At 43.0% G+C, this 24241-nt stretch overlaps 1 protein-coding gene across 3 annotated transcripts in view; it reads left to right on the plus strand.

Annotated features, from left to right (window-relative positions):
- Window positions 1-24241, plus strand: part of USP45 (ubiquitin specific peptidase 45) — a 185281-nt gene that overhangs the window by 64828 nt on the left and 96212 nt on the right. For all 3 annotated transcript variants that reach the window (XM_077289668.1, XM_077289669.1, XM_077289670.1), the window contains one exon: window positions 10531-10667. In XM_077289668.1, the coding sequence (XP_077145783.1) occupies window positions 10531-10667 (137 nt within the window). The remainder of the gene's footprint in view (window positions 1-10530; window positions 10668-24241) is intronic.

The raw sequence follows: 24241 nt of genomic DNA on the forward strand, positions 1-24241 counted from the left end.
ACCCTTCCTTATCCATACATCTATCAATAGATATATCTATCCAGATATATCTATAGATAGATATAGGAATAGATAGATGTATGCATCTATAGATCTATCTATATGTAGATCTGTCTATCCATTTCATCTATCATCTATATGTCTATCTGTGTGTAATTGAGTGTGGGTTAGACAAATATAAAAGAGGAGGTTGGACAATAATGACATCACAAATCTTTTTTTTTTGTTCAATAATACATCTTTATTTAGCTTTCAAAAACGCACCAAAATGCATAAAAAACACGCAAAAACTGCACCAAAAGCTAATTAAAAAGTGCATCAAAACCGCGCAAAAAACTGCATAAAAAGCATCAAATCCGCACCAAAAACTGCATCAAAACCGCACCAAAATTGCATCAACACTGCACCAAAACCGCACCAAAAACTGCATCAAAACCGCGCAAAAACGCATCAAAACGGCATCAAAATTGCATCAACACCGCACCAAAACCGCAGCAAAAACTGCATCAAAACCGCACCGAAAACTGCATCAAAATCACGCAAAAACCACACCAAAAGCTGCATCAAAAACGCATCAAAACTGCACCAAAAACGGCATCACAACCGCACCAAAAACTGCATCAAAACCGCACCAAAACTGCAAAACTGCACTAGGTTTTGATGCAGTTTTTGGTGCAGTTTTGATGAATTTTTTGGTGGTTTTGATGCTGTTTTTGGTGTGGTTTTTGCGTGGTTTTGATGCAGTTTTTGGAAATAAATAAACGGAAAATGTGCATGATTTGAATGGAAACATGAATGAAAAAACGGATTTGGAGGCCGGATTCATCATTTCACATCTCAGTTTCATACGTTTTTTGCTAGAACCGTCGCTGTGCGTTTTTTTGCCGGACAGAAAAATCGTTCATCTGTATGTGTGTTCCGTCCGGCGGAAACAGCTTTTTTTGACGGATCCGGCAAAAAACGGAAGAAACGTGTGGCCATCAGGCGCAATCCGGCGCTAATACAACTCTATGAGAAAAAAAACAGATCCGGCGGAAAAAAATGGATCAGTTTTTTACAAAACTCGCCGGATTGTGCCTGACGGCAAAAACCTGATGTGTGAAAGCAGCCAGATATATGGATAGATACATCTATGTATCTATAGATATATCTATCTATAAATATATCTATAGATAGATATATCCATAGATATATAATAGAAAGGCCGATGTTTCTAAGGCTACGTTCACATTTGCGTTGTGTGCCGCAGCGTCGGCGCCACAACGCAAACAAAAACGCAGCAAAATGCATGCACAACGCTGCGTTTTGCGCCGCATGCGTCCTTTTTTTCATTGATTTTGGACGCGGGCGCCGCAGGGACGCATGCGGCGCAAAACGCAAGTGCGACGCATGTCCAGGCGCCCCCATGTTAAATATAGGGGCGCATGACGCATGCGGCGACGCTGCGGCGCCGACCGCAAATGTGAAAGTAGCCTAAGGCTACTTTCACACTTGTGTTTTTAGCAATCCGTTGCAATCCGTCTTTTTGGGAAAAAAACGGATCCTGTAAATGTGCTAGCAGGATGCGTTTTTTACCCATAGACTTGTACTAGCGAAGGATGGCCACACGTCGTGTCCGTCATGCAACGGATCCGTCGCGTTTTGACGGACCGTCGGCATGAAAAAACGTTCAAGTGAACGTTTTTTTGTCCGTCGCGTCCGCCATTTTCTACCGCGCATGCGCGGTTAAAACTCCGCCCCCTCCTCCCCGGACTTCAGAATGGGCAGCGGATGCGTTGAAAAACTGCATCCGCTGCCCACGTCGTGCACAAATTTCACAATGTGCGTCGGTACGTCGGCCCGATGCATAGCGACGGACCCGTACCGATGCAAGTATGAAAGAGGCCTTAATGAGCGTTGAATTTAATTTAAAAAAAACGGAAAAAAACGGCGTGGGCTCCCGCGCAATTTTCTGCGCCAGAGGAGGAAAGCCGGGGGCCAATATTTGTTGCCTGCTATGAATATCAGCCCGCAGCTGTCTGCGTAGCCTTTACTGGCTGTTAAAATAGGGGGACCCCAAAAAAGATGACATGGGGTCCCCCTATATTTTATAGCCAGAAAGGCTACGCAGACAGCTGCGGGCTGATATTCATAGCCTAGGGAGGGGCCATGGATATTGGTCCCCCCCCCCGGCTACAAATACCAGTCCGCAGCCGCCCCGGAAATCGCGCAAAGATGCGCCAATTCCGGCACTTAGCCCCTCTCTTCCCACTCCCGTGTAGCGGTGGGATATGGGGTAATAAGGGGTTAATGTCACCTTGCTATTGTAAGGTGACATTAAGCCGGGTTAATAACGGAGAGGCGTCAATAAGACGCCTAGTTATTATTAATCCAATACTAGTAAAGGGTTAATAAAACAAACGCACATTAGGAAAAAAGTATTTTAATATTCTTCATTTAACCATACTTACCATACTTCAGCGCCTGCAAAAAACGTAAAATAATAAACCGTATACTACCTGTCCGCCGTAGTCCAATTAATAACGAGTGTCCCACGACGATCTCCCCTATAGAACAGTGACATCGGGTGATGTCACTGCTCTATAGGACCCTCACTGACACACTGACAGGAGACAATGGCTCCTGCAGTGCATCACTGAGGTTACCTTAGGACAAAGTCTCACTTTATGGCAATTGCTGCCTGGGAAAATTTCTCAAACAGCAATGGCATAAAGTGAGACTAGGGACTATTTTCTCACAGGGGTGTAGGAATACATTGTGTGGAATACATTGTGGAAGGATACCTTCCATCATTGTATTCCTGGAGCCCCTGGAGAGTGGTTGCATCTGCTGATGCTCCTGCTCTCCACGGGAGATCGTCGAGGGGCACTCGTTTTAATTGGATTTCTGCGGATCAGGGAGTATAGTGTTTGTTTATTATTTTAATATTTTTTTACAGATGACACTGGCTTCGGGGATCAAAGTGACAAGTAATGGTGAGTATGTACTCTATGTTATATGTACTATATGTCTGTATGTATGTTGTATGTATGTACTGTATGCACGTACTGTATGTGGCATGTTATTGCATGGTGCATGTCGTCGCATGTCATTGCATGTCGCATGTTGCATATCATCGTATGTTGCATGTCATCGCATGTTGCCGCATGTCACATGTTGCATGTCGTCGCATGTCATTGCATGCTGCATGTCATCGCATGTTGCATGTCATATGGTGCATGTCGCCGCATGGTGCATGTCGCCGCATGGTGCATGTCGCCGCATGGTGCATGTTGCATGTCGTCGCATGGTGCATGTTGCATGTCGTCGGATGGTGCATGTCGTCGCATGGTGCATGTCACATGTTGCATGTCGTCGCATGTCATTGCATGCTGCATGTCATCGCATGTTGCATGTCATGTTGCATGTTGTCGCATGGTGCATGTCGCATGTTGTCGCATGGTGCATGTCGTCACATGGTGCATGTCATATGTTGCATGTCGTCGCATTGTGCATGTCATGTTGCATGTCGCCGCATGGTGCATGTCGTCGCATGGTGCATGTCGGTGCATGTTGTCGCATGGTGCATGTTGTCGCATGGTGCATGTTGTCGCATGTCATCGCATGGTGCATGTCGCCGCATGTTGTCGCATGTTGTCACATGTTACATGTCACATGGTGTGTGTTGTATGTATGTATGTATGTATGTAGTGTATATGTGTGTGTTTTTTTTTTTACATTCAACACATTAGCCGGATGATGGGACTACTACTGTCCCATCATTGGCTAATGTGTCACTTACTGTCACTGTAGCAGGCAGAGCCCGATGGCACACAGAGACACCCCCCGCCGCCACCACCACCGCACAGCCCCGCAGCAGACCCCAGCACGGCCAGCAGACCCCAGCACCGCCCGCACATACCGGCGCCGGCCCGCACATACCGGCGCCGGCCCACACAATCATTCCTGCCTAGCCCCGCCCGCACATCCCTGCCCACCCCCCAGCACAGCCCCGCCCTCCCCCCAGCACAGCCCTGCAGCCCCGCCCACAGCCCAGTCACTCTTGATGAGTGACTGCTGACTGTGAGGCTGGTCACGCCTGCTCATGACGTCACGTCAATTTCCAGAGTCTGGAAATTGACGTGACGTCGGCGGAAATAAGCGGTGGCTGCAGCCTGGGGGTCACGTGACCCGGACTCAGCCGCCAGCATCGCGCCGCTCACAGGCGAAAACGGCAACGGAAGGTATTTGCACAATTCATCAGGGGCCCCGGGGGGATACATTGGGGGGTGTTAACTGAAAGTAGTGAACAACCCCTTTAACTCTATAGCGCCAGAGGCAATTTGCATATTTAATTTCCCAGAGGAGCATTGCACAGCGAATAAGCCTTTTTACCTTGACAAGCCAGCTGGTATGTCACACTCCATAAGGAGAAACGTTACCCCTTAGACCCCAGTCCAGAGCCTCTCACCTAGCCAAATCCGTTCTCATGCTTCGCACTGACAAGGGCCAACAGCCCGAAACACCGTGTCTGCGAATTGAGATACTGATTTGGCTTTTATCCTAAGTCATATTGCACGACTCGTTAAAGGGTTGATTGTGACTTGTAGGATCGCTACTTCCAACAGGTGGCGCTATAGAGTTAAGTCCTCTTTTTCTCAGAAGAGGCAATTTGCATATTTAATTTCCCAGAGGAGCATTGCACGGCGAATAAGCCTCCTTACCTTGACAAGCCAGCTGGTATGTCACTCTCCATAAGGAGAAACGTTACCCCTTAGACCCCATCTTTTATAGTAATGCTCTCTTCCTGTTTACCATCTTGTAGTAATTTCCCCAATTCTGCCACCCTTCACATACACACACAAATAAAATCCCTCTCATCTAACCTCAGCTATGTCAATGAACAGCGTTCACTTCTCCTCCGCAGCGTGGGTGGTGCATGACAGTGACGTCACATGCTGTCCGCACCGGCCCTCCGACGTCAGCAGTCCTGCCAGCCTATGGCCAGTGGCTGGTATTGATATTGTGGCGCAGAGAGATGGTGCGTCCAAGGACGCACATTTAACTGCAGAGTCGTTGACATCTGTGGCCCGGGACCGAGCCGCGATCACCACGGGAGCCCTGGTGCCTGCGGGCCGCATGTTTGAGGCCCTGCTTACATCCAATAAATGACCACCTGCATATAACCTCAAAGATTAATGCAACATTGCCTGAAACCGCCACCAAGCCATCATGGTATATAAATGTATATTAGTAATTTTATACCATTTATTAAACAGGTCCTGTATACACCAAGAAAGGAAAATGGACACGTATCTCATAAATATTTCCTATGCAGTTGAGGAAAATAATACATTTTAGTAGATCTATATAGAAAATAAAGGCTTTCATTAGTATGTTTTTTCCTCATTGCTTCACACATCAGGGAAGACAAATGGGATGTTGGTACTTGTGTGAAGCTGCCATTTAACTATGAAGTGAAATGCGTTTATTGCGTTTCCCCTGAAGACATGGTCCGCTGTGGCAAGGCTGTCCATATTTGGTGGCCAGGCAAGGAGAGCCAGGTGGTGCTGCAAAGCACAGCACAGTCAAGCGTGCTCACATCGGAGTCTGACATTTGTCATCCTGTACTGCTGCAGGGAAGAGAAAAATCTGCTTTTCCATATGCTTCACATTTCATTTTGCCTGCGGTTTTGTCCAGATGGCTCCTGAACATTGTTTCCTTTAAGATACATTCCCAGATGTTTGTGAAATGCCAATGGAGATGAGGCCACAACTGTGTTACACTGATGTTTGCCATTACTTACACACTTTTAATTCTCTCCTATATCTGTAAATAACAGTATGGAACAGGTAAACCTCTTTTTATATATTTACATTTGTATACTTTTTTGTGATTATTTTACGTGTTCTTTATTAGTTTGACTACTGTAGATCTAGAATATCAAAACCTAACACTATAAAGTAACACAGGCACATTTTTTACTTTACTGTTCTCGTTCGGGTAGTCAAATAGCTGTTGCCTTTTTTTTTTTTTTTATTTTGCGATATATTTGGGGCTTAATTTTTCTGCCATTTGTTTTTCCGCCTTATGTGGAGGTCAGGGAGATTTATACATACAAATTGTGAATATGGGTCTATATTTAACTGTTTACTTATTTTTTACAACAACATACGTCTGGTAAACACATGTTGAATTATGTTCTTTTTTTGCTATAAATGATTTTTAGATATCGAGCATATTTGTTTTTTTACATGGGCGTGCTAGGATCTGTGATTCAGACTGGTGATGTATTTTTTTTCTTCTGATATTCGCTTCCCCTTAAATACACAATCTGATGTTTTTACTGGTTTAGGCTATAGTGGCAGCTCCTTATGCTTTGTGTGTAGGACTGTTCCCTTTCAGACAATGCTGGCCCTGGCTGCCGCACAGTAATCGCCTTCCTCGTCCGTCCTCTGTCGTGTCTCCACCCCTGCTCTTAGTGTTTGGCGGTGACAAAAAATCACCATCACGTACCAGCTACACAGTATGTCAGTATGAGAAAATAAGGTTTTGTCTTGGAGACTTTTAAGCGAAGGAGCTTTTGGATCTGTAGCTTAAATTACTGATCTGTCTATACCACAATTAAGACAACGGGAAAAATCACTGCTACATATCTTTTAAAACTGATCCGCCATCAAATTTTACAGTACAAATTGCTTATATTATTGTATAGATCTCTCAGGCCTGATGATGTTTTTACTTTAATTATACATCCATGTCAAAATGGCTATATAGTCCTGATATTCAACAGGGCAGTCTATAAGTCCAACTGTGGCTGGACTTTTTTAAAATAAAGATTACGCAGCCATTCTCTCATGTTCTTTTTCAAAGCAAGTACATCAGCCTCAAAAGTCCAAGAGGTCTTCATAATAATGTTTGCTTCTGGTGTAGTGATCCTGGTGCCAGATCTGCTTTACCATGTTAATACCAAAAATAGAAAGAATTAAAGAAGCCCTCCTCCCATCAAAGTTTTTATGCTTTCAATATATTGCAATCATCATATGATATAACACTGTGTACTTACAATTGCTCATTTTGCCTTTCTGCCCAGCTAATTTTTCTTTTTTCTCTGCTCTTTGTAGAAGCTGGAAGGCTCTTGTCCCTGCAGAAATCGTTCCCCAGGTGCTCTGCTCCTCCACACTGCTAGGGATTTTTGCAGTGACTCATGCCTCATACAGGGAAATTGACCTCCTGTTTCTACATAGAGCGCAGAATGATTCAGCTAGTCAGTTTTTAATCATGTGATGTCATAGACCTAACAGAAACAGAAGTATTAACTGGGTAGAAAGGCAAAATGAGCAATTGTAAGTGCACAGTACTATATAATATGATGACTGCACTATTATTATTATTGGGAAAAAAAAGATGGAAGTGCTCCTTTAATTTTCATCCATTATTTATTAAGGGATTTTTACTTGTAATTCTGTGTTTTTTAAGTTAGTTGAAAGTGTGTTTTTTGTTTTTTCTTTTTGTAAAAACACATTTTTCTGCTGCACACCGCCAGCAACTATGAAGCTCTGTAATAATAATCTGTTCCAAATTCTAGTGCACCTTTAAAACGGTATTATGGAGATGCAGCTGTAACCTGGGAAAATGTGTCTGCCTGGACAGCCGGATCTGATCAGTGTGCCGGAAAATATTTTGTGCGACTTGTCAGTCTTGTTTTATTCCTCTTTAATTAAATGTAGCTTTTTTGAACTTTAATTACGCATTTGTGTTTGGTTGATGTAGGAAATTCAGGAGAACTCCCTGTGGAGGAGGCTCCTTCGCCCTGCTCTTCAGTGCAGCAGAACCCTTGGCATAAACATTCTATTAACGTAAATTGGTCCCTGCCATGTCCCCAGAACACTTTAATGAGACTCGCTCTTTAACTCATTAGTGCAAATGTGAGCTCATATGTCAAAAATCTACATTTCAGGAGTCCCCATTCCTGGCATTTATTAAGTCCATAACTCGTTTGCATTGACATGCTGTGCTAATCAATATTTTCCTAGTCTGAATATGTCACTAATGTTCTTATTTAATGCAATGATAGCGACAGCAAGGAAGTTGCCAGTAGAATCGGAGACTGCAAGGAGTATCTTAATTTCTGTTATCTCTAGGCTATAAGTTAATGAGACTGTGGCTCAAATGTCCACATTTCCAACAATTGAATAAATGTGCATATGTAATATGTTGGAAGAGAAATACTAGTTAGACTCCACTGGTTGTGTTTTTGTTCTTTTTTTCACATTACAAAGCTTGTTTGTTCTTTTTGGTTTGTTTGCTGCTTTCATCACTTATTATGTCTTCATAAGGGGATGTAGGGCAGTCTAATGTTTTGTAATATATGGAAAATGATGCAACCCCAAAGAAGCATACACCTCCATATATGTATGCAAGATACATGTAAGGTCCCTCAGAGAGTTCTGTATGCGATATAAACTAGTAAACCCAAATTCACTGGGTACAAATTCGTCATAGAATTGGACACAGCATAATTTGCCACACCTGGCCTAGGAAGCAACTCCATATTAAATCATGTAGAAAAGGAGAACACGTGGAGTCTTTAAATGCTACAGTGGATAATATCCCAAAACACATAAAAACAAAGTGAGAAGTGGTCACAGCAAAAGAAAAAGTGACCGAGTTTCTGGTGTTAAAAAGTCACAATGCACATCGAATATCCCATACCCACAAATAATTATAACCTTCTAATCCTAAATCTAAGGAGATTAAATCTTCTTGTGGGGGAGGGTCATAGGTATGCAATAGATACCATCTGATATGCTATGAAATAGTTAATCATCATGACTACATAGTGTTAAATACATAGTGAACATATATCTGCAAATATATGTTGGATAAATATGCAGATATCAGAAATTGGAAGTTAGCATACTGATAATAACAAGCACCAAAGCAGGTGTCAGTAAGGAGAGCACCCCTAAGTCCCCGACGCACGTTTCACATGTTGCGCTTCATTGTGGGGGATGGTCATGCTATTATAAACTATAATATTAAATTTTTGTAGCAGATTTTTCAGCAGCAAAAAAAAAATTTGTCAGGAAACCTGTTACATAAAATCTGCAAATTTTTTATGAGTTTTTACGTGTTTTCTCTAGTCATTTGAATGGGTGAAAACGTTGCACAAACACTGAAAGAAGTGTTATGCTGAAGATGGGGATAAAAAAAACCAAAACGCTTTACTGGTTCAAATGCACAAGGAAAAATAAGGAGCATGCGCATAAGATTTCAGAAATCACATTCCCTTTGCGACACAGTAAAGCACTGCAAATGGCAAAAACTCAACATGTGAACAAGCCGTTAATCTAGATTTCTTGTAGACTGACCCTCTTTTTCTGCTTCTATTCACAAACCGTAATGTATTAGTTTGTATCATATACACTTTGCTGTACGTGTTGCTCCTTTGTGCACATAACCATACAATGATATTCTGCTGGCACAGTAAAAATGCAGGGACATCTGGTGCTCCAGATGCTGTGATGTTTCCAGATGTGTCACTGGTGTATTCTCTGTCTACTCTTAGTGGCACAATTATACTAGCGTAAAATACATCTACATCATATAGTGGTGGTTTACGGGGAATGTGTGTAGTCAACCAAGTCAAGCCTGATTATAATCTGATCAAATAACAATGCTATGCTATTAAAGGGAATCTGTCAGCAGGTTTTTCCTATGTAATCTGAAGACTGCATGAGTTAGGGGTTAAAACATAGATTTCAGCTTTGCTTCTCTTATCGAGCAAAGTCCTGTTATTTACTTGTAATGATGGTTTGCACTAGGAGCTTATCATTGCTCAGGCACAGCAGTGAGTGAGGCGAGTCCAACTCTGCCCCTTCTGTGATAATCAGCTCACTGTCTATAGACAATGTACATACAAGGCCTGGTGTGGGCGGGGCTAGCTTTCTCAGCTCTGCTACATTGCTAAATCTAAAAGCTCCGATTTTGTGAGAACGGCTGCACCCAGTAATCTAAGGAATACTTTGTTGGATTCAGCTTCTCTTAGCCTACATTTGCCTACATTATGCTGCTCTCAGATGAGGTAGCAAAAACCTCTGCAACTGACATCATGGAAAACAAGCATTCTTGCGTCTTACCGGCATGTCCTCCGCTCTTCTGCCTGAATAGAAAACAATGCTACAACCATAGCAGCGTTTCTACAATACATATTATGTAGTGACTGGAACACGTAAACTACAGAGCAATCCCTCAGATAATTTGATGCGTCCATGTAAAGTTTCTGTGTGAAACGTACAGTATGTTTGAATTTATTTACGTTTATAGAAATATTTTAATGAGCAAAATAAAGTTTCCAAATGTGAGCTAAATTTTCGCACAAAGCTATGTATAACTGGGGTATTCCAGGCAGCTCTGCCTGAGATTTTTGCACTTGATGTAATGGGATGCTGTTGGACGTGGGGAAGACCTACGTGCGCAGATCTTTATGTAAGTTTTATGTATTTGTCTGTGTATTTGCTCTTAAGAACGTTATGTTTTACTTTCAGGCTCCTCAAAGGTCATTCGCTTACAAGAACAAAGTGGTGAAATTATTAGAGAGAAATCAGCGATTCATATAACGTCTGTCCCTGTGAAAGGAATAACAAACTTGGGCAACACTTGTTTCTTTAATGCAGTCATGCAGGTGAGTGCTTGAACAATTGCCAAAAATCTGGGAACCTACAGCGAAACCTGAGTTACATGCTCTAAAAGAAAACATAAATGTGTTATGCCTAAGTAACTAGCTATATAAAATGGACAGACACTGGCTCATTGTAAATATGTCAAAAAGTTTATTAACAGCATACACATATCAAAAAGTTAAATAGAGATACATAGCACAAATGGGTAAAGAAGGTGACAACAAAATACAGGGACACTGGGTAACTGCAGGTGTTTAGTGGCATCAACAAAAAATACACTACAGGCTAGAGGCGGCAAATCTATAGAGTAATGGTGGGTTCATGAAACATTCACTAATGCAGTCATAAAAGAAACGTGAAATAAACCCAGGGGCACTAATCCTACTACCCCAATCAGGCTGGGAAATGAGACAGATCCACAAAATCAAACATAAGTAAAGTGCTGAAAATAGTGCTACCAACAAGTTGCTTACCCATGTAGGGACCTCCGTGTCAACCTGCTATGGTCCCAATCGCCAAAAATCTGTTGAAGATGAGGATCTTTCATGGATTTTATAATTTATTAATGTACTTGTGTAAAGTTAGATTATTTTCTGTAGTAACCCCCCACGACAGCACACCGGAGGATGTTACCACTTTCCTAATGGGGACATGAAATATCAAAGAGGTTAAATAACCCCTCCCACAACCTCCCGCTCAGTGTTCTTTTTTGTCCCTATTTGGGATGAAGATATCATCCACGGTGTGCTGTGGCGGCCACAGTCACAAGAGGAAAAAATAGAGTCAAACCGGGCAGCAGGTGACCGAGTAGGCTTACCTCTCCTCCCTGAGCGTTGCTCCCATCTCTGTCTGGACTCAGGACCCCCCTACAGTCAGCCCCTTTGGATGAAACCACTAAATAAAACTAGTGCCATTGTCCAAAGTATATGCAAATCATGAAAAGTTTATTATAATTACAAAACAACAAAGATTGTGGGCATAAATATGGGGGGTACGTAACAACATAACACATGGAAGCAAAAAGTCAGGCGGTAGCCACTACATATAACTAAGGTGTGTGCTGCCAGATGGTACATAGCGGGCTAGATAAATACCAAGGTTTGTACAAACAGTAGCACAGTAAGAGTTAATCCAAGTGGAAAACAAGTCATGTAGCTTGAAGAGGCGTGAAGAAGGACGATATCGAAACGCGCGTCGGGGTGGGTTCAAGTCGGCGTGGTTCCCTGCATATACCGGTATGTTCATATTGCTGCGCTACATGGCTTGTTTCCCACTTGGATTAACTTACTGTACTACTGTTTGTATAGACCTTGGTATTTATCTAGCCCGCTATGTACCATCTGGCAGCACATACCTTAGTTATATGTAGTGGCTACCGCCTGACTTTTTGCTTCCATGTGTTATGTTGTTACGTACCCCCCATATTTATGCCCACAATCTTTGTTGTTTTGTAATTATAATAAACTTTTCATGATTTGCATATACTTTGGACAATGGCACTAGTTTTATTTAGTGGTTTCATTTTCAGTTAGTTCAGTGTGTCCCACACATTTCCATGCACAGGCTCTTTTATATGGATATTTTTCTTCTTATATTATGATTTCATTTCTATACTGTTCTGTTTGCCTTGTTTTCAGTCAGCCCCTTTGGGCAAGGTCTGGGGGGTTCTTTGGCTGGAGGCCTCGCCGAGCTCTCCAGCCTCATCTGGCGTTGCTGTATCCAGACAGCGCGTCGCGCTGGGCATGCGCGCGTGAGAACTTCCGGGTCTGGAGCCAGCAGCAGGAAGTGACATCACACGCCAGCCAGCTTCAGTATACTGGATTCAGGCATTCTTGCGTTGCACGCTGGAACGCATCGGAAAACAGCGCAGATGGTGTTGGCTGCCCCTCCCCCCACCACACCTGGACATTGGAAGGGAGGAGGTCCTCTAATTAGAGGACAGGTGCTGGAAGTCCAGTCACCCGTATAGGAGCCCAGGACGAGGAAGACATCTAAGGTAGGACCACTTTGTGGTTACAACATGGGGATGTCGGGTTTTTCTTGCTCTGCGTCTGCAGATTCTAGCACCCTCCCGGTCCCAGTAAATGCTCTGGCATTGGGTGTCCATTCCCTGTCTGCAGGTTTTAGAGCCTTATTATTCTTTCTCCCCTTTCGTGTAGGGGGACAAGAAACCTGCACCAGGAAGCAAGTCCAAGACTTCACGGAGATGTGCAGTCTGTACAAAACAGCTGGCCTCTTCATACAAGAAGACATTGTGTAAATGAGTGCACTGAGAACGTCATCAGGGAAGAGCAACCTTCCTTAATGGAAGAAATGAAGGCCTAATCCAACAGGAGATAAAAACCTCCCTGGCCACCTTTTTCCAGCCCATGCCCTTTCCCACTGTCCCTCCAGAAGCTAAAAGGAGGAAGCTTAATCTAGAGGAGGAAGGGAATGATGACTCTCAGGATGAAATGTCGCACCCAGACGAACCTCTGGAAGAAGGCGAATTAATCCTGGACCCTGAGATCTCCCAACAGGAGAGATATTATTTATCCTCAGGGAATATTGAGGAATCCCTCATGGCAGTAAGAAAGACCATGGAGAAGGAGAAGACTGCAGAGATGGTACAGGAAGAGATGTTTGGGGGTCTCCTTTCTAGGAAGAAGCAGGTTTTACCCATTCATAAAAACATCTGGGACCTGGTGCTGGAGGAGTGGAAGTCCTAACCCCCCCCCCCCCCCAAAAAAAAAAAAAAAGAAAGGTTAACCACTCCAGCGAAGATGAAGGACAGGTTCCCTGTGGATGACGAAACGGCAACATCCTGGTCAGAGATTCCAAAGGTTGACGTCCAGATTGCGCGGGTAACTAAAAAGACTACACTACCATTTGAGGATGCCTCACAGTTGAAGGACCCTCTGGAACGCAAAATGGGTGCTCTACTGAGGAAATCATGGGAGACATTGACATCTTTATTAAATACAAATGCCATATCCACCTGTGTGGCTCGATCGATGTACCGTTGGCTAGGACAGCTGGAGGAACACCTGTCCACAGGTACTCCTAGAGAGGACATCCTGGCTTCTCTACCTCTTCTCCAGAAGGCAATAGGGTTCTTAGCAGATGCCTCTGCAGAATCCGTAAGAATAGCAGCAAGAACATCAGGATTATTGAACTCTGTGTGACGAGCACTCTGGCTAAGATCCTGAAGTGGTGACATGACTTCAAAAATGAAGTTGTGTTCTATCCCCTTCAAAGGGAAGTACATGTTTGGTCCTACCCTTGACAAACCACTAGAGAAAGCTTCAAATAAAAAGAAGACCTTAACTGAACCTAGGAATACTAGGAAAAGGCCCTTTCGTCCCCCACAAGAAGATACACCTCAGTACAAGGGAAAGGGCAAATCAAGTTGCTGAGCTATCCAAAATGGGGAAAAGGCAGGATTTTTTTTTTCTTCCCCATTCCCAGAGACAAAATAAACCATGGCGCCAACACAGTAGGAGGTCGCATCTCAACCTTCCTTCCACAGTGGCATAAGATCTGTTCAGACCAATGGACTCTAACATCAGTCAGAGAAGGAATAAAGATAATTTGCCTTGTATCCTCCAAAGACATTAAAGACAAAGCCACTCTCCTCTCCGGAGCTACAGTCCACCTTGATAGTGGGAGTAAAGGGCCTATTATCTACAAAGGTAGTCTCCATAGTCCCGGAAAGGGAAAGAAACAGTGGACATTATTCAAACCTGTTCCTGATGGGGGAAAAAAAACCAAAACAACGGGGCCCATTGGGTTATAATCAATTTGAAACCCCTGAATAGATACATAATGTACAGAAGATTCAAGATGGAATCTGTCAGGTCAACAGTACCTCTGATTGGGCAGGATTTCATCATGGCGACAATAGACCTACAGAATGCATATTACCATATCCCGATCCATCCAGCTTATTGGAAATTCTTTAAGGTTTGCAATTGCCCAGGGAGAACACACAGTCCATTATCAGTTCAGTGTCCTCCCATTTGGTCTATCCTCTGCCCCACGGACTTCACAAAGATCATGTCAGAAGTCATGGCATACATCAGTGGTCAACAGTCACACATATCCATAGTGTCATACCTCGACGATTTTCTGTGGGTGGTTCCTGCTGTACCCATGTTACAGGAACATCTACAGATGACGACCCAGATCTCATCATCTCTAGGCTGTAAAGTGAACCTCAAGAAGTCGGACATGGTTTCTGCAACAACAAAGACATTCCTAGGAGTCCTACTAGACTCACACAGCCAAACATCTTTCTTGCCCAAACAAAAACAGATATTGTTAAAATCCAAGATAAAGATACTACAGAGCAAGAAAGTGGTGTCCTTAAGATGGGCCATGTTGGTTCTCGGATCCATGATGTCCTGCATCCAAATGGTAGCATGGGCACAGGCACATACCAGAACGCTTCAGACGCACATTTTGGCAAACTGGGACAGATCCACAGAATCCTTAGACAAGAAGATCCTGATGCCCCCATTTGAGAAAGCCGGTCAGGCGAAATGGCGCTGTCTGGGTTTAGCTAAGGTGTGCTTGTGGCCGGGATGTGCACTAATGTGAGTAGAATGAGTCTCTGGCTTATTTGGCAGCTTTGTATATATGCACTTTATGGTTTAATCTGTTTACATATACTGTGTTATGATTGTGATTATGGAGTTGTAGGTGATGGCATTCCTGAATTGTATTGGCACTTTGCACTTCATTAAATTCTGGTGAATGCCACCCCCTATAACATATATTGATTTACAGGATGTGTTTTGAAACAATGTTAATTAATATAGGGCTGCCTTTAGATAATGTCCCTGGCCTTTGTCCGTCCACACCTAGCTATTTTTAAGAATATCCCTTGGTTCATATTTTTATTTCTGAATAAAATATTATATTTTAGTATACTTTTTGCCTATCCCTCTTTATCCCCTTTGGATTTAAATGGGATTTTGTTTAGTAAGAAAATCCTGATGCCACCTCACATAAAAACCTTGTTGACATGGTGGCTAAAAACAAAGAATTTGAGCAGAAATGTCCCCTGGACATAAGACCAAGTAATCACTATAAATGTAGACGCCATCGGGAAAGGATGGGGAGCCATGGTCTTCCAACACGTGTTCCAGGGAACGAGATAAGCCAGCGATCCTCAAACTTCAGGGAACTGAAGGCAGTAGAGGAAGTACTCAGAACCGCAGTAGCCCTAGTCAAGGACACCCATGTCAAAATATATTCAGACAACAGTTGCCCACCTTCGTCTTCAAGGAAGTACAAGGCACAAGGACCTGAAGGCAATATCATCCAGAATATTCTCATCTGAAGAACACCTTCCCTCCCTGTCCGCTGTACACATAAAGGGAGCGGTAAACACACAGGCTGATTTTCTGAACAGAACAGAAATTCATCCAGGGGAATGGAGTCTAGACTCCGAGGTCTTTCAGATACTGACCTTGAAGGTAAGGCCATCCAGAGGTAGATCTTTTTTCAGGTGGACAGAACGCAAAAGTGGATCAATATTTTTCACTAAATCCAGCCAATCCTTAGGTGTAGATGCATTGGCCCACTCATGGAGATTCAGACTGGCTTATGCCTTCCCTCCGTTACCAATGAAAATGTCAAGCTAATCCTGGTGGCACAATTCTGGCACAAAAGAAGCAGGCCCAGTACCCTTTCCAACTTGAGGATAGAGGGACCGGTAGCACTACCACCCCGTACAGAAGCCTCCTCCACCAGGGACCAATCTTACATCCAGATCCCAAGAGGTTACATCTGAGTGCCTGGCTTTTGAGTTCTCAATCCTGAAGACCAGAGGATTATCAGAAAGGGTCTTTAGGACACTACAAAAAAGCAGTAGCAAACTCTATATACCAGAAGATATGGAAGACCTTTATCTCATGGAGTGCACCCGAACAGCCTGACCCGCACCAACCTAACTTGGCACAGATCCTGGATTTTTTGCAAGAAGGACTAGAGAAGGATCTCAGACCTAGCATCCTCAAAGTCCAGGTGGCAGCTCGAAGTTCATATTTTGACCAGACGTTAGCCGACCACCAATGGATAAGAAGTTTTATGACAGCAGCAGCTCGCCTACGTCCAAGAGCTACAAATTTAGTACCTTCCTGCGACCTCAATATGGTCCTAAAAGGGCTCATACTACCACCCTTTGAGCCCTTGTCATCCATAGACATAGACCGACTCTCCTGGAAAGCAGCCTTACTGGTATAGATAACTACAGCCAGGAGAGTGGGTGAATTACAGGCTATCTCGATCAATGAACCTTACATGAGAATCTTACCGACCTATTCTGCGACTGGACCCGTCTTTTCTTCCCAAAGTGGTTTCAGAGTTCCCGAGGTCTCAGGAGATAATTATTCCCTCCTTCTATCAAGACCCGGGAAGTAAGGAAGAAGAGGAGTTCCACACTCTGGACGTTCGGAGAACTGTACTCCACTATCATCAGGAGATGGAAAAACTAGGAAGGGTCAAAACCTGTTTGTTCATCTTCGAGGACAGAATAAGGGGAAGAAGACTTCCAGATCCACGACCGCGAACTGGATCAAGAGTGCAATCTCTGAGGCATATCACATCCAGGGGCTTCCACCGCCAGAGAAGTTTACGGCTCACTATACCAGAGCAACATCTGCCTCCTGGGCTGAGAAAGCCAGTGCTTCCATTGAGTAGATATGCAGAGCTGCACCCTGGTCCTCTGGCCATACGTTTTCCAAGCATTACAGTCTAGACCTGAAGTCTGCAGAGGACTTGGCCTTCAGGAGAAAAGTCCTCCAGGCTATAGTCCCTCTCTCTTGGGTACTGCTCCGGTTTGCTGTTGTGGGGGGTTACTAGAGAAAATAAAAGTAGACTTACCATGATTCGGTTTCTAGTAACCCACCACGACAGCACAGATAAAACCCTCCCTTTGCTTAATTTTTTTTTTTTTTCAGATAAAGAGAATAAAAATATAATTTGAAGCATTCCTACTCCTCTGGTCCTTTAGGATGTGGGAAGAGTTATTTAACCTTTCTGATATTTCCTGTTCCTATTGGGAAAGGGGTAACATCCTCCTGTGTTCTGTCTTGGTGGATTTTTTTTTAAAGATTTTGTCTCTCACAGTTGAAGTGTACCTACGATAAAAATTATAGAACTCTCCATTCCTTGTAGATGAGAAAACATGCAAAATGGGCAGTGTATCAAATACTTATTTTCCCCACTGTATATATACCCAATGTAGGGACAGATAGCCACATTTTGAATTAATCACTGGAGGACACACACAGAAGAGGTCCCCATGTGCAAGAACAATATATGGACCCTTTGCAGTTCAATAGTTCACCATAATACAAAATTCCTCCTGCATTGAAGGTGGAAATGGGCCCCCTGACCTCTTGGGCCCCTGTGCAGTTGCACCAATGTTGTGTCTGCCCCTGGGACTATTAGGCTGCACTGGACAAAGCAGAATCCATAATATCAGTGAATTGAAAGATACTTGAAGCCTAAGCAGTTCATTTCTATATACTCTACTACTTTAGATTTGGGAATGTGATGTCACCTAATTCATGTTTTATAATCCTTTAACCACATCATCCAAGGGATTATTCATGAATGCGTGTGACGAGATATTGATGAGCATTAATTACGATGATTATTACAGTATTGTATACAGCAAAAAATTACCTCTACTACTCCACTTGAACATAAAATAGAAAAGTTACTGTGTAGGCAAACTTTGGTTAAAAATAAAACGTGTTTTGCATATATTGTAAGTCTGGAGCATTCTTGAAATCTATATAAAATGTAAAGTAAGGGCTCAGTCAGTCGTAAGTTTTATCAAGTACAAGAAAATCGGATGGAGTTTCATCAGTGATTTTTGTTAGATTTTCATCAGTTTTCAGTGTATGTAAAGAAAAAAAGAAAAAAAAAGCGTATCCTATGTACTAGTCCGTTAAAATAGGATTGCAATCAGGTGGCATCCAACTGTTGTCTAATTTTTTTTCACGGACCCATTGGCTTGCCTTGCTGATATTGATCCGACACTCTGATTAATATCCAACGTGGTCTCTGCAATTTTCCTTGGATCATGTGGAGGAAGAAATCATGGCCCCATTCACTTTTATAGGTATGAGTGCTATCTGTGAAAAACAAGTTCATGAAAAGAGAAATTAAAGAATTACAAACTCCCAGTCAGAATGATGGATTGTCATTTAACTCATTTTGCACCTATCAATAGCAAACATAGAGGCTCTAAAAGACAAATTTGTATTAAAGCCAATAACAAAAATGATTCTTGGCTCACAATACATGCATTTAAGTAAAAGAAGAAAATTGGCCCCAAATGTGGACAACTCCCTTTAAATCAAAAACTGAAGCCTTGATGCCGCTGAAGGACATGTATATCATATATGTTGGCATGTTGATATCCTGATCCGTTCTCACGGCATGTAGATATTTTCCCCTGGGGAAAGGGGTCAGCCAGGTTATGTACTTTTGCACGTCCGCTAAGTCTCTGATAGGAAGAGCTTGGAAACTAACAGACCCCCCCCCCCCCCTTCCATTTTGTCTAGATCTATATGAGCTACTGAAGGCTGCTCACTGGATCACCTTACGGCCTTCCTCGGCAACACATCGATCCAATTTGTGCACATCAGGATTCCTGGGACATCTGATGCCATAACCAGTTTCTAAGACCCCTGATGGAGTCACAACCATAACACCACCCTCCTTGATACCTTTTAACCTAACAATCCCCTCGTTACTGATCCCTTGTTTTGTAGTTTAAACCCCCTCATACATACTACCCCCGTTTAATCTTTTCTCTTTATTAAACATTGAATTGTACATAATATTGAGAGTTCAGAATATTGCACACTAACCTGAATTTTGTATTCTTGTAAAATCCTAAGTAAAAACAGTAAAAGTGGTCCATGAATATGTAATTCTGTTACTTAGGCCGTGCATTATGCTGTTTAGGGCGACCTTTTCTTCCTCACATCAATCATTGCATGCTGAATCAAGATGAACATGCCTACTTGTTCTGTATGTCGTAAATGAGCAAATTCCTTTCTAGCTAGCAATGAAATGTGAAGTATTGGCGCACTTGAAGCCATTGTGTGGGCATAGGTAAGATTAGCGCAGGATTCTTGCGCACTAAGGCTACTTTCACACTAGCGTCGGGCTCGGCCCGTCGCAGTGCGTCGGGCCGAGGTCACCGACGCTAGCGTTGTCTCCGCCGCACAACGGGGGCAGCGGATGCATTTTTCCAGCGCATCCGCTGCCCCATTGTGAGGTGCGGGGAGGTGGGGGCGGAGTTCCAGCTGCGCATGCGCGGTCGGAAAAAGCGGACCGTCGGGAGCAAAAAACGTTACATGTAATGTTTTTTGCTCCTGACGGTCCGCCACAACACGGCGCAACCGTCGCACGAAGGATGCGACGTGTGTCAATGCGTCGCAAATGCGTCGCTAATGTTAGTCAATGCAGAAAAAACGCATCCTGCAAGCACTTTTGCAGGATGCGTTTTTTCGGCAAAACGACGCATTGCGACGTATTGCAGTTAACGCTAGTGTGAAAGTAGCCTTAATCATGCGGTACACACGCATATATAGCAAATGTGGTGCCAATATTCAAAAAGGGGACAAAAACTGAACTCGGTAATTATAGGCCAGTAAGCTTAACCTCTACTGTGGGTAAAATCCTGGAGGGCATTCTAAGGGATACTATACTGGAGTATCTGAAGAGGAATAACCTCATGACCCAGTATCAGCACGGGTTTACTAGGGACCGTTCATGTCAGACTAATTTGATCAGCTTCTATGAAGAGGTAAGTTCCGGACTGGACCAAGGGAGCCCAGTGGATGTAGTGTATATGGACTTTTCAAAAGCTTTTGATACGGTGCCACACACAAGGTTGATACATAAAATGAGAATAATGGGGATAGGGGAAAATATGTGCAAGTGGGTTGAGAGCTGGCTCAGGGATAGGAAACAAAGGGTGGTTATTAATGGAGCACACTCGGACTGGGTCGCGGTTAGCAGTGGGGTACCACAGGGGTCAGTATTGGGCCCTCTTCTTTTTAACATATTTATTAATGACCTTGTAGGGGGCATTCAGAGTAGAATTTCAATATTTGCAGATGACACTAAACTCTGCAGGGTAATCAAGACAGAGGAGGACAATTTTGTATTACAGGATGATTTATGTAAACTAGAAGCTTGGGCTGATAAATGGCAAATGAGCTTTAATGGGGATAAATGTAAGGTCATGCACTTGGGTAGAAGTAATAAGATTTATAACTATGTGCTTAATTCTAAAACTCTGGGTAAAACTGTCAATGAAAAGGACCTGGGTGTATGGGTGGATGACAAACTCATATTCAGTGGCCAGTGCCAGGCAGCTGCTACAAAGGCAAATAAAATAATGGGATGCATTATAAGAGGCATAGATGCTCATGAGGAGAACATAATTTTACCTCTATACAAGTCACTAGTGCGACCACACTTAGAATACTGTGCACAGTTCTGGTCTCCGGTGTATAAGAAAGACATAGCTGAACTAGAGCGGGTGCAGAGAAGAGCGACCAAGGTTATTAGAGGACTGGGAGGTCTGCAATACCAAGATAGGTTATTACACTTGGGGCTATTTAGTTTGGAAAAACGAAGGCTAAGGGGTGATCTTATGTTAATGTATAAATATATGAGGGGACAGTACAAAGACCTTTCTGATGATCTTTTTAATCATAGACCGGTGACAGGGACAAGGGGGCATCCTCTACGTCTGGAGGAAAAAAGGTTTAAGCATAATAACAGATGCGGATTCTTTACTGTAAGAGCAGTGAGACTATGGAACTCTCTGCCGTATGATGTTGTAATGAGTGATTCATTACTTAAATTTAAGAGGGGACTGGATACCTTTCTGGAAAAGTATAATGTTACAGGGTATATACACTAGATTCCTTGATAGGGCGTTGATCCAGGGAACTAGTCTGATTGCCGTATGTGGGGTCGGGAAGGAATTTTTTTCCCCAATGTGGAGCTTACTCTTACCACATGGGGTTTTTTTGCCTTCCCCTGGATCAACATGTTAGGGCATGCTAGGCTATGGGTTGAACTAGATGGACTTAAAGTCTTCCTTCAACCTTAATAACTATGATACTATGATAACGAGGGGCGCAGAGTGCTAGAGTACCTAGGTGGTACAATCCTGGGAGAAACCGAGTGCTGTGATTTAGGTCACCTTCATGACCAGATTGCTCATGATTTCCTAAAATGTAAAACGTTTCCTGGAAATGTTATTTTGCCAGCTGGTTAATCCTTTCTCTCTACACCATAAAATACTGGTAACTTTTTGCAAGATGAACGTTCAATGTGATCGAAGCTAAAAAGGCGATAGAAAGGGCAACCTTTTTATATGGACTGTTGGAGATCTGCAAGGCAAAAGTGATGCATTTTTACTGTTAAACTAAGATTTGTGTCTAACCAAAGGAATTTGTATTTTCTTCCCTTGTTTGCATGGGTTTCCTCCAGGTTTTGCGGTTTTCTCCCACACTTCATAGATATACTGATAGGGAATTTAAATGGTGAGCCTCAATGGGGACAGTGATGATAATGTCTGGGATAAATGGCGACTTAGCAAGTAAAATAAAAGCGTCTCCTATACAAAGTGAACACCACATGGATTGCATTGTTATTATACACGGACTCCTCGAACTGTATGATCTATGACAAAAACAGATATACTCTCTGCAAAAAACCCCCCACTGAGATATAAACTGCTCCATAGATTATAAAGATCACGTATATACGTCTGAATGAGGCCTTAGGGACACTGGAATAAAGAGCTGTTGTAAGTGGCACATTCTCTCGCGGGGCTAGTACCACAAAGATCAATTTAATCTCTTTTTATTAAGCCTCATTCAGCTGTCCATTATTCACGTTTTTTTATCTGTGATTTTCACAGAGCATGTTCTCATTATAGTCTATAGGGCCGTTCACGTACCATGCATACTTGGAAAAATCCTGGCGACAAGTGCATTTTTATTTAGTACCAATACAAGTTTATAAGTTTGTGAAAGTTCTAGACAGCACATGGTTGACATCACTGTACGATCCATGTTCTGTCCATGATTACTATTGTAATGAATAGGAGAAGCTTTGTAAGTAATTTATCCACATGTGAAAATCACTGATAAAACACTGGTAGAAACGGACACTGCCCAAACTGATGAATATCGGAGCCAAAACACTGATGACACTTGTACCATCTTTTTGCGTACTTGAAGAAACACTGTAAAAAAACACTGCTGGTGGGATTGAGTGTGTTTCAGTCTTTGCTGATAAATAAAACTATGCAGAATACTAACAACTGATCTTGACAGTGTAATATTACATGACTGTCTGCATAAAATGTCTGCATAAAATGTCTGCAAAGGCAGATGAGGTTTAATGGACATAAATGTAGAGCAATGCACCTAGAACGGAGTAATCCGATTGCTGCGTATACGTTAACTGAAGATATACTAAGTATTGCAGAGCAGGAGAAGGACTTGAGTATTCTGGTTACAAGTAAGCTGAGCAGCAGTACTCAATGTCAAGCAGCAGCTGCAAAAGCAAGCAAGATTTTAGGGTGTATCAAAAAACAGGTAAAAATCCGTAATAGCAATGTATTATTGCTCCTCTAATATATTCCATGTAAGAACACATATAGAATATGGGATTCCGTTTTGGTCCCCACATTCCAAAAAGGATATTGAGAAGTTGAATCAGTTGAAAAGGAACCTTTAACCAGCTTTTTGTACTTAATCTGAGAGCAGCATAAGATAGAGACAGAGACCATGATTCCAGCAATGTGTCACTTGCTGGTTTACTTAGTGCAGTTTTTATAAAATCACAGTTTTATCAGCAAGAGATTATCACTAGAGGACTAATAAGCCTGCTGCCAGGTATTCAAGCATATTCATGAGCTTTGCATAACTCTGCTCTCACCACTGATTGGAAGTTTTCTGCCTATGTACAGTAAACACAGCAAGCTGCCAATCAGTGGTGTGTGCAGGGTTATACGGAGCTGAAAATTCAGAGAGCTGATAGGTCTGCAGAAGATAAAACAGTGATTTTATCAAATGACAGCAAGCAGCCCAGTAAGTGAATATCACTGGAGTCGGACTCTCTGCTCCTACATTATACTGCTTTCAGCTGGGGTGGTAAAACGTAGTGATAAATTCCCTTTAAAGACTGCCATGGGGTGGAAGGCCTCTGCTGTGATGGGAGGTTAGAAAAGTTGGGCTTGCTTAGCTCAGAAGGAGAGATGCCTCAGAGAAGTTATCATATGTAGTCATGGCTGAAAGTGTTGGCACCCTTGAAATTGTTCCTGAAAATGAAGTATTTATTCGGACTCCCATGACAGCACTACGAGAGAGGGGATCCGCCCTTCAGGAGCAGGAAACCTACAGATACAAAAGGGCGGCATCATGCATCAGTTGGTTTCCTGTTCCTGGAGGGACAGATGCCTACAGATAAATCCTAAAGGACCCAGGCCGGCCGGGCGAATCAGGTAGCGAGGGGGTCTCCTACCTCGGCCGGTGCGGGA

Source organism: Ranitomeya variabilis, chromosome 2 (assembly GCF_051348905.1).
Source record: "Ranitomeya variabilis isolate aRanVar5 chromosome 2, aRanVar5.hap1, whole genome shotgun sequence".
NCBI lineage: Eukaryota > Metazoa > Chordata > Amphibia > Anura > Dendrobatidae > Ranitomeya > Ranitomeya variabilis.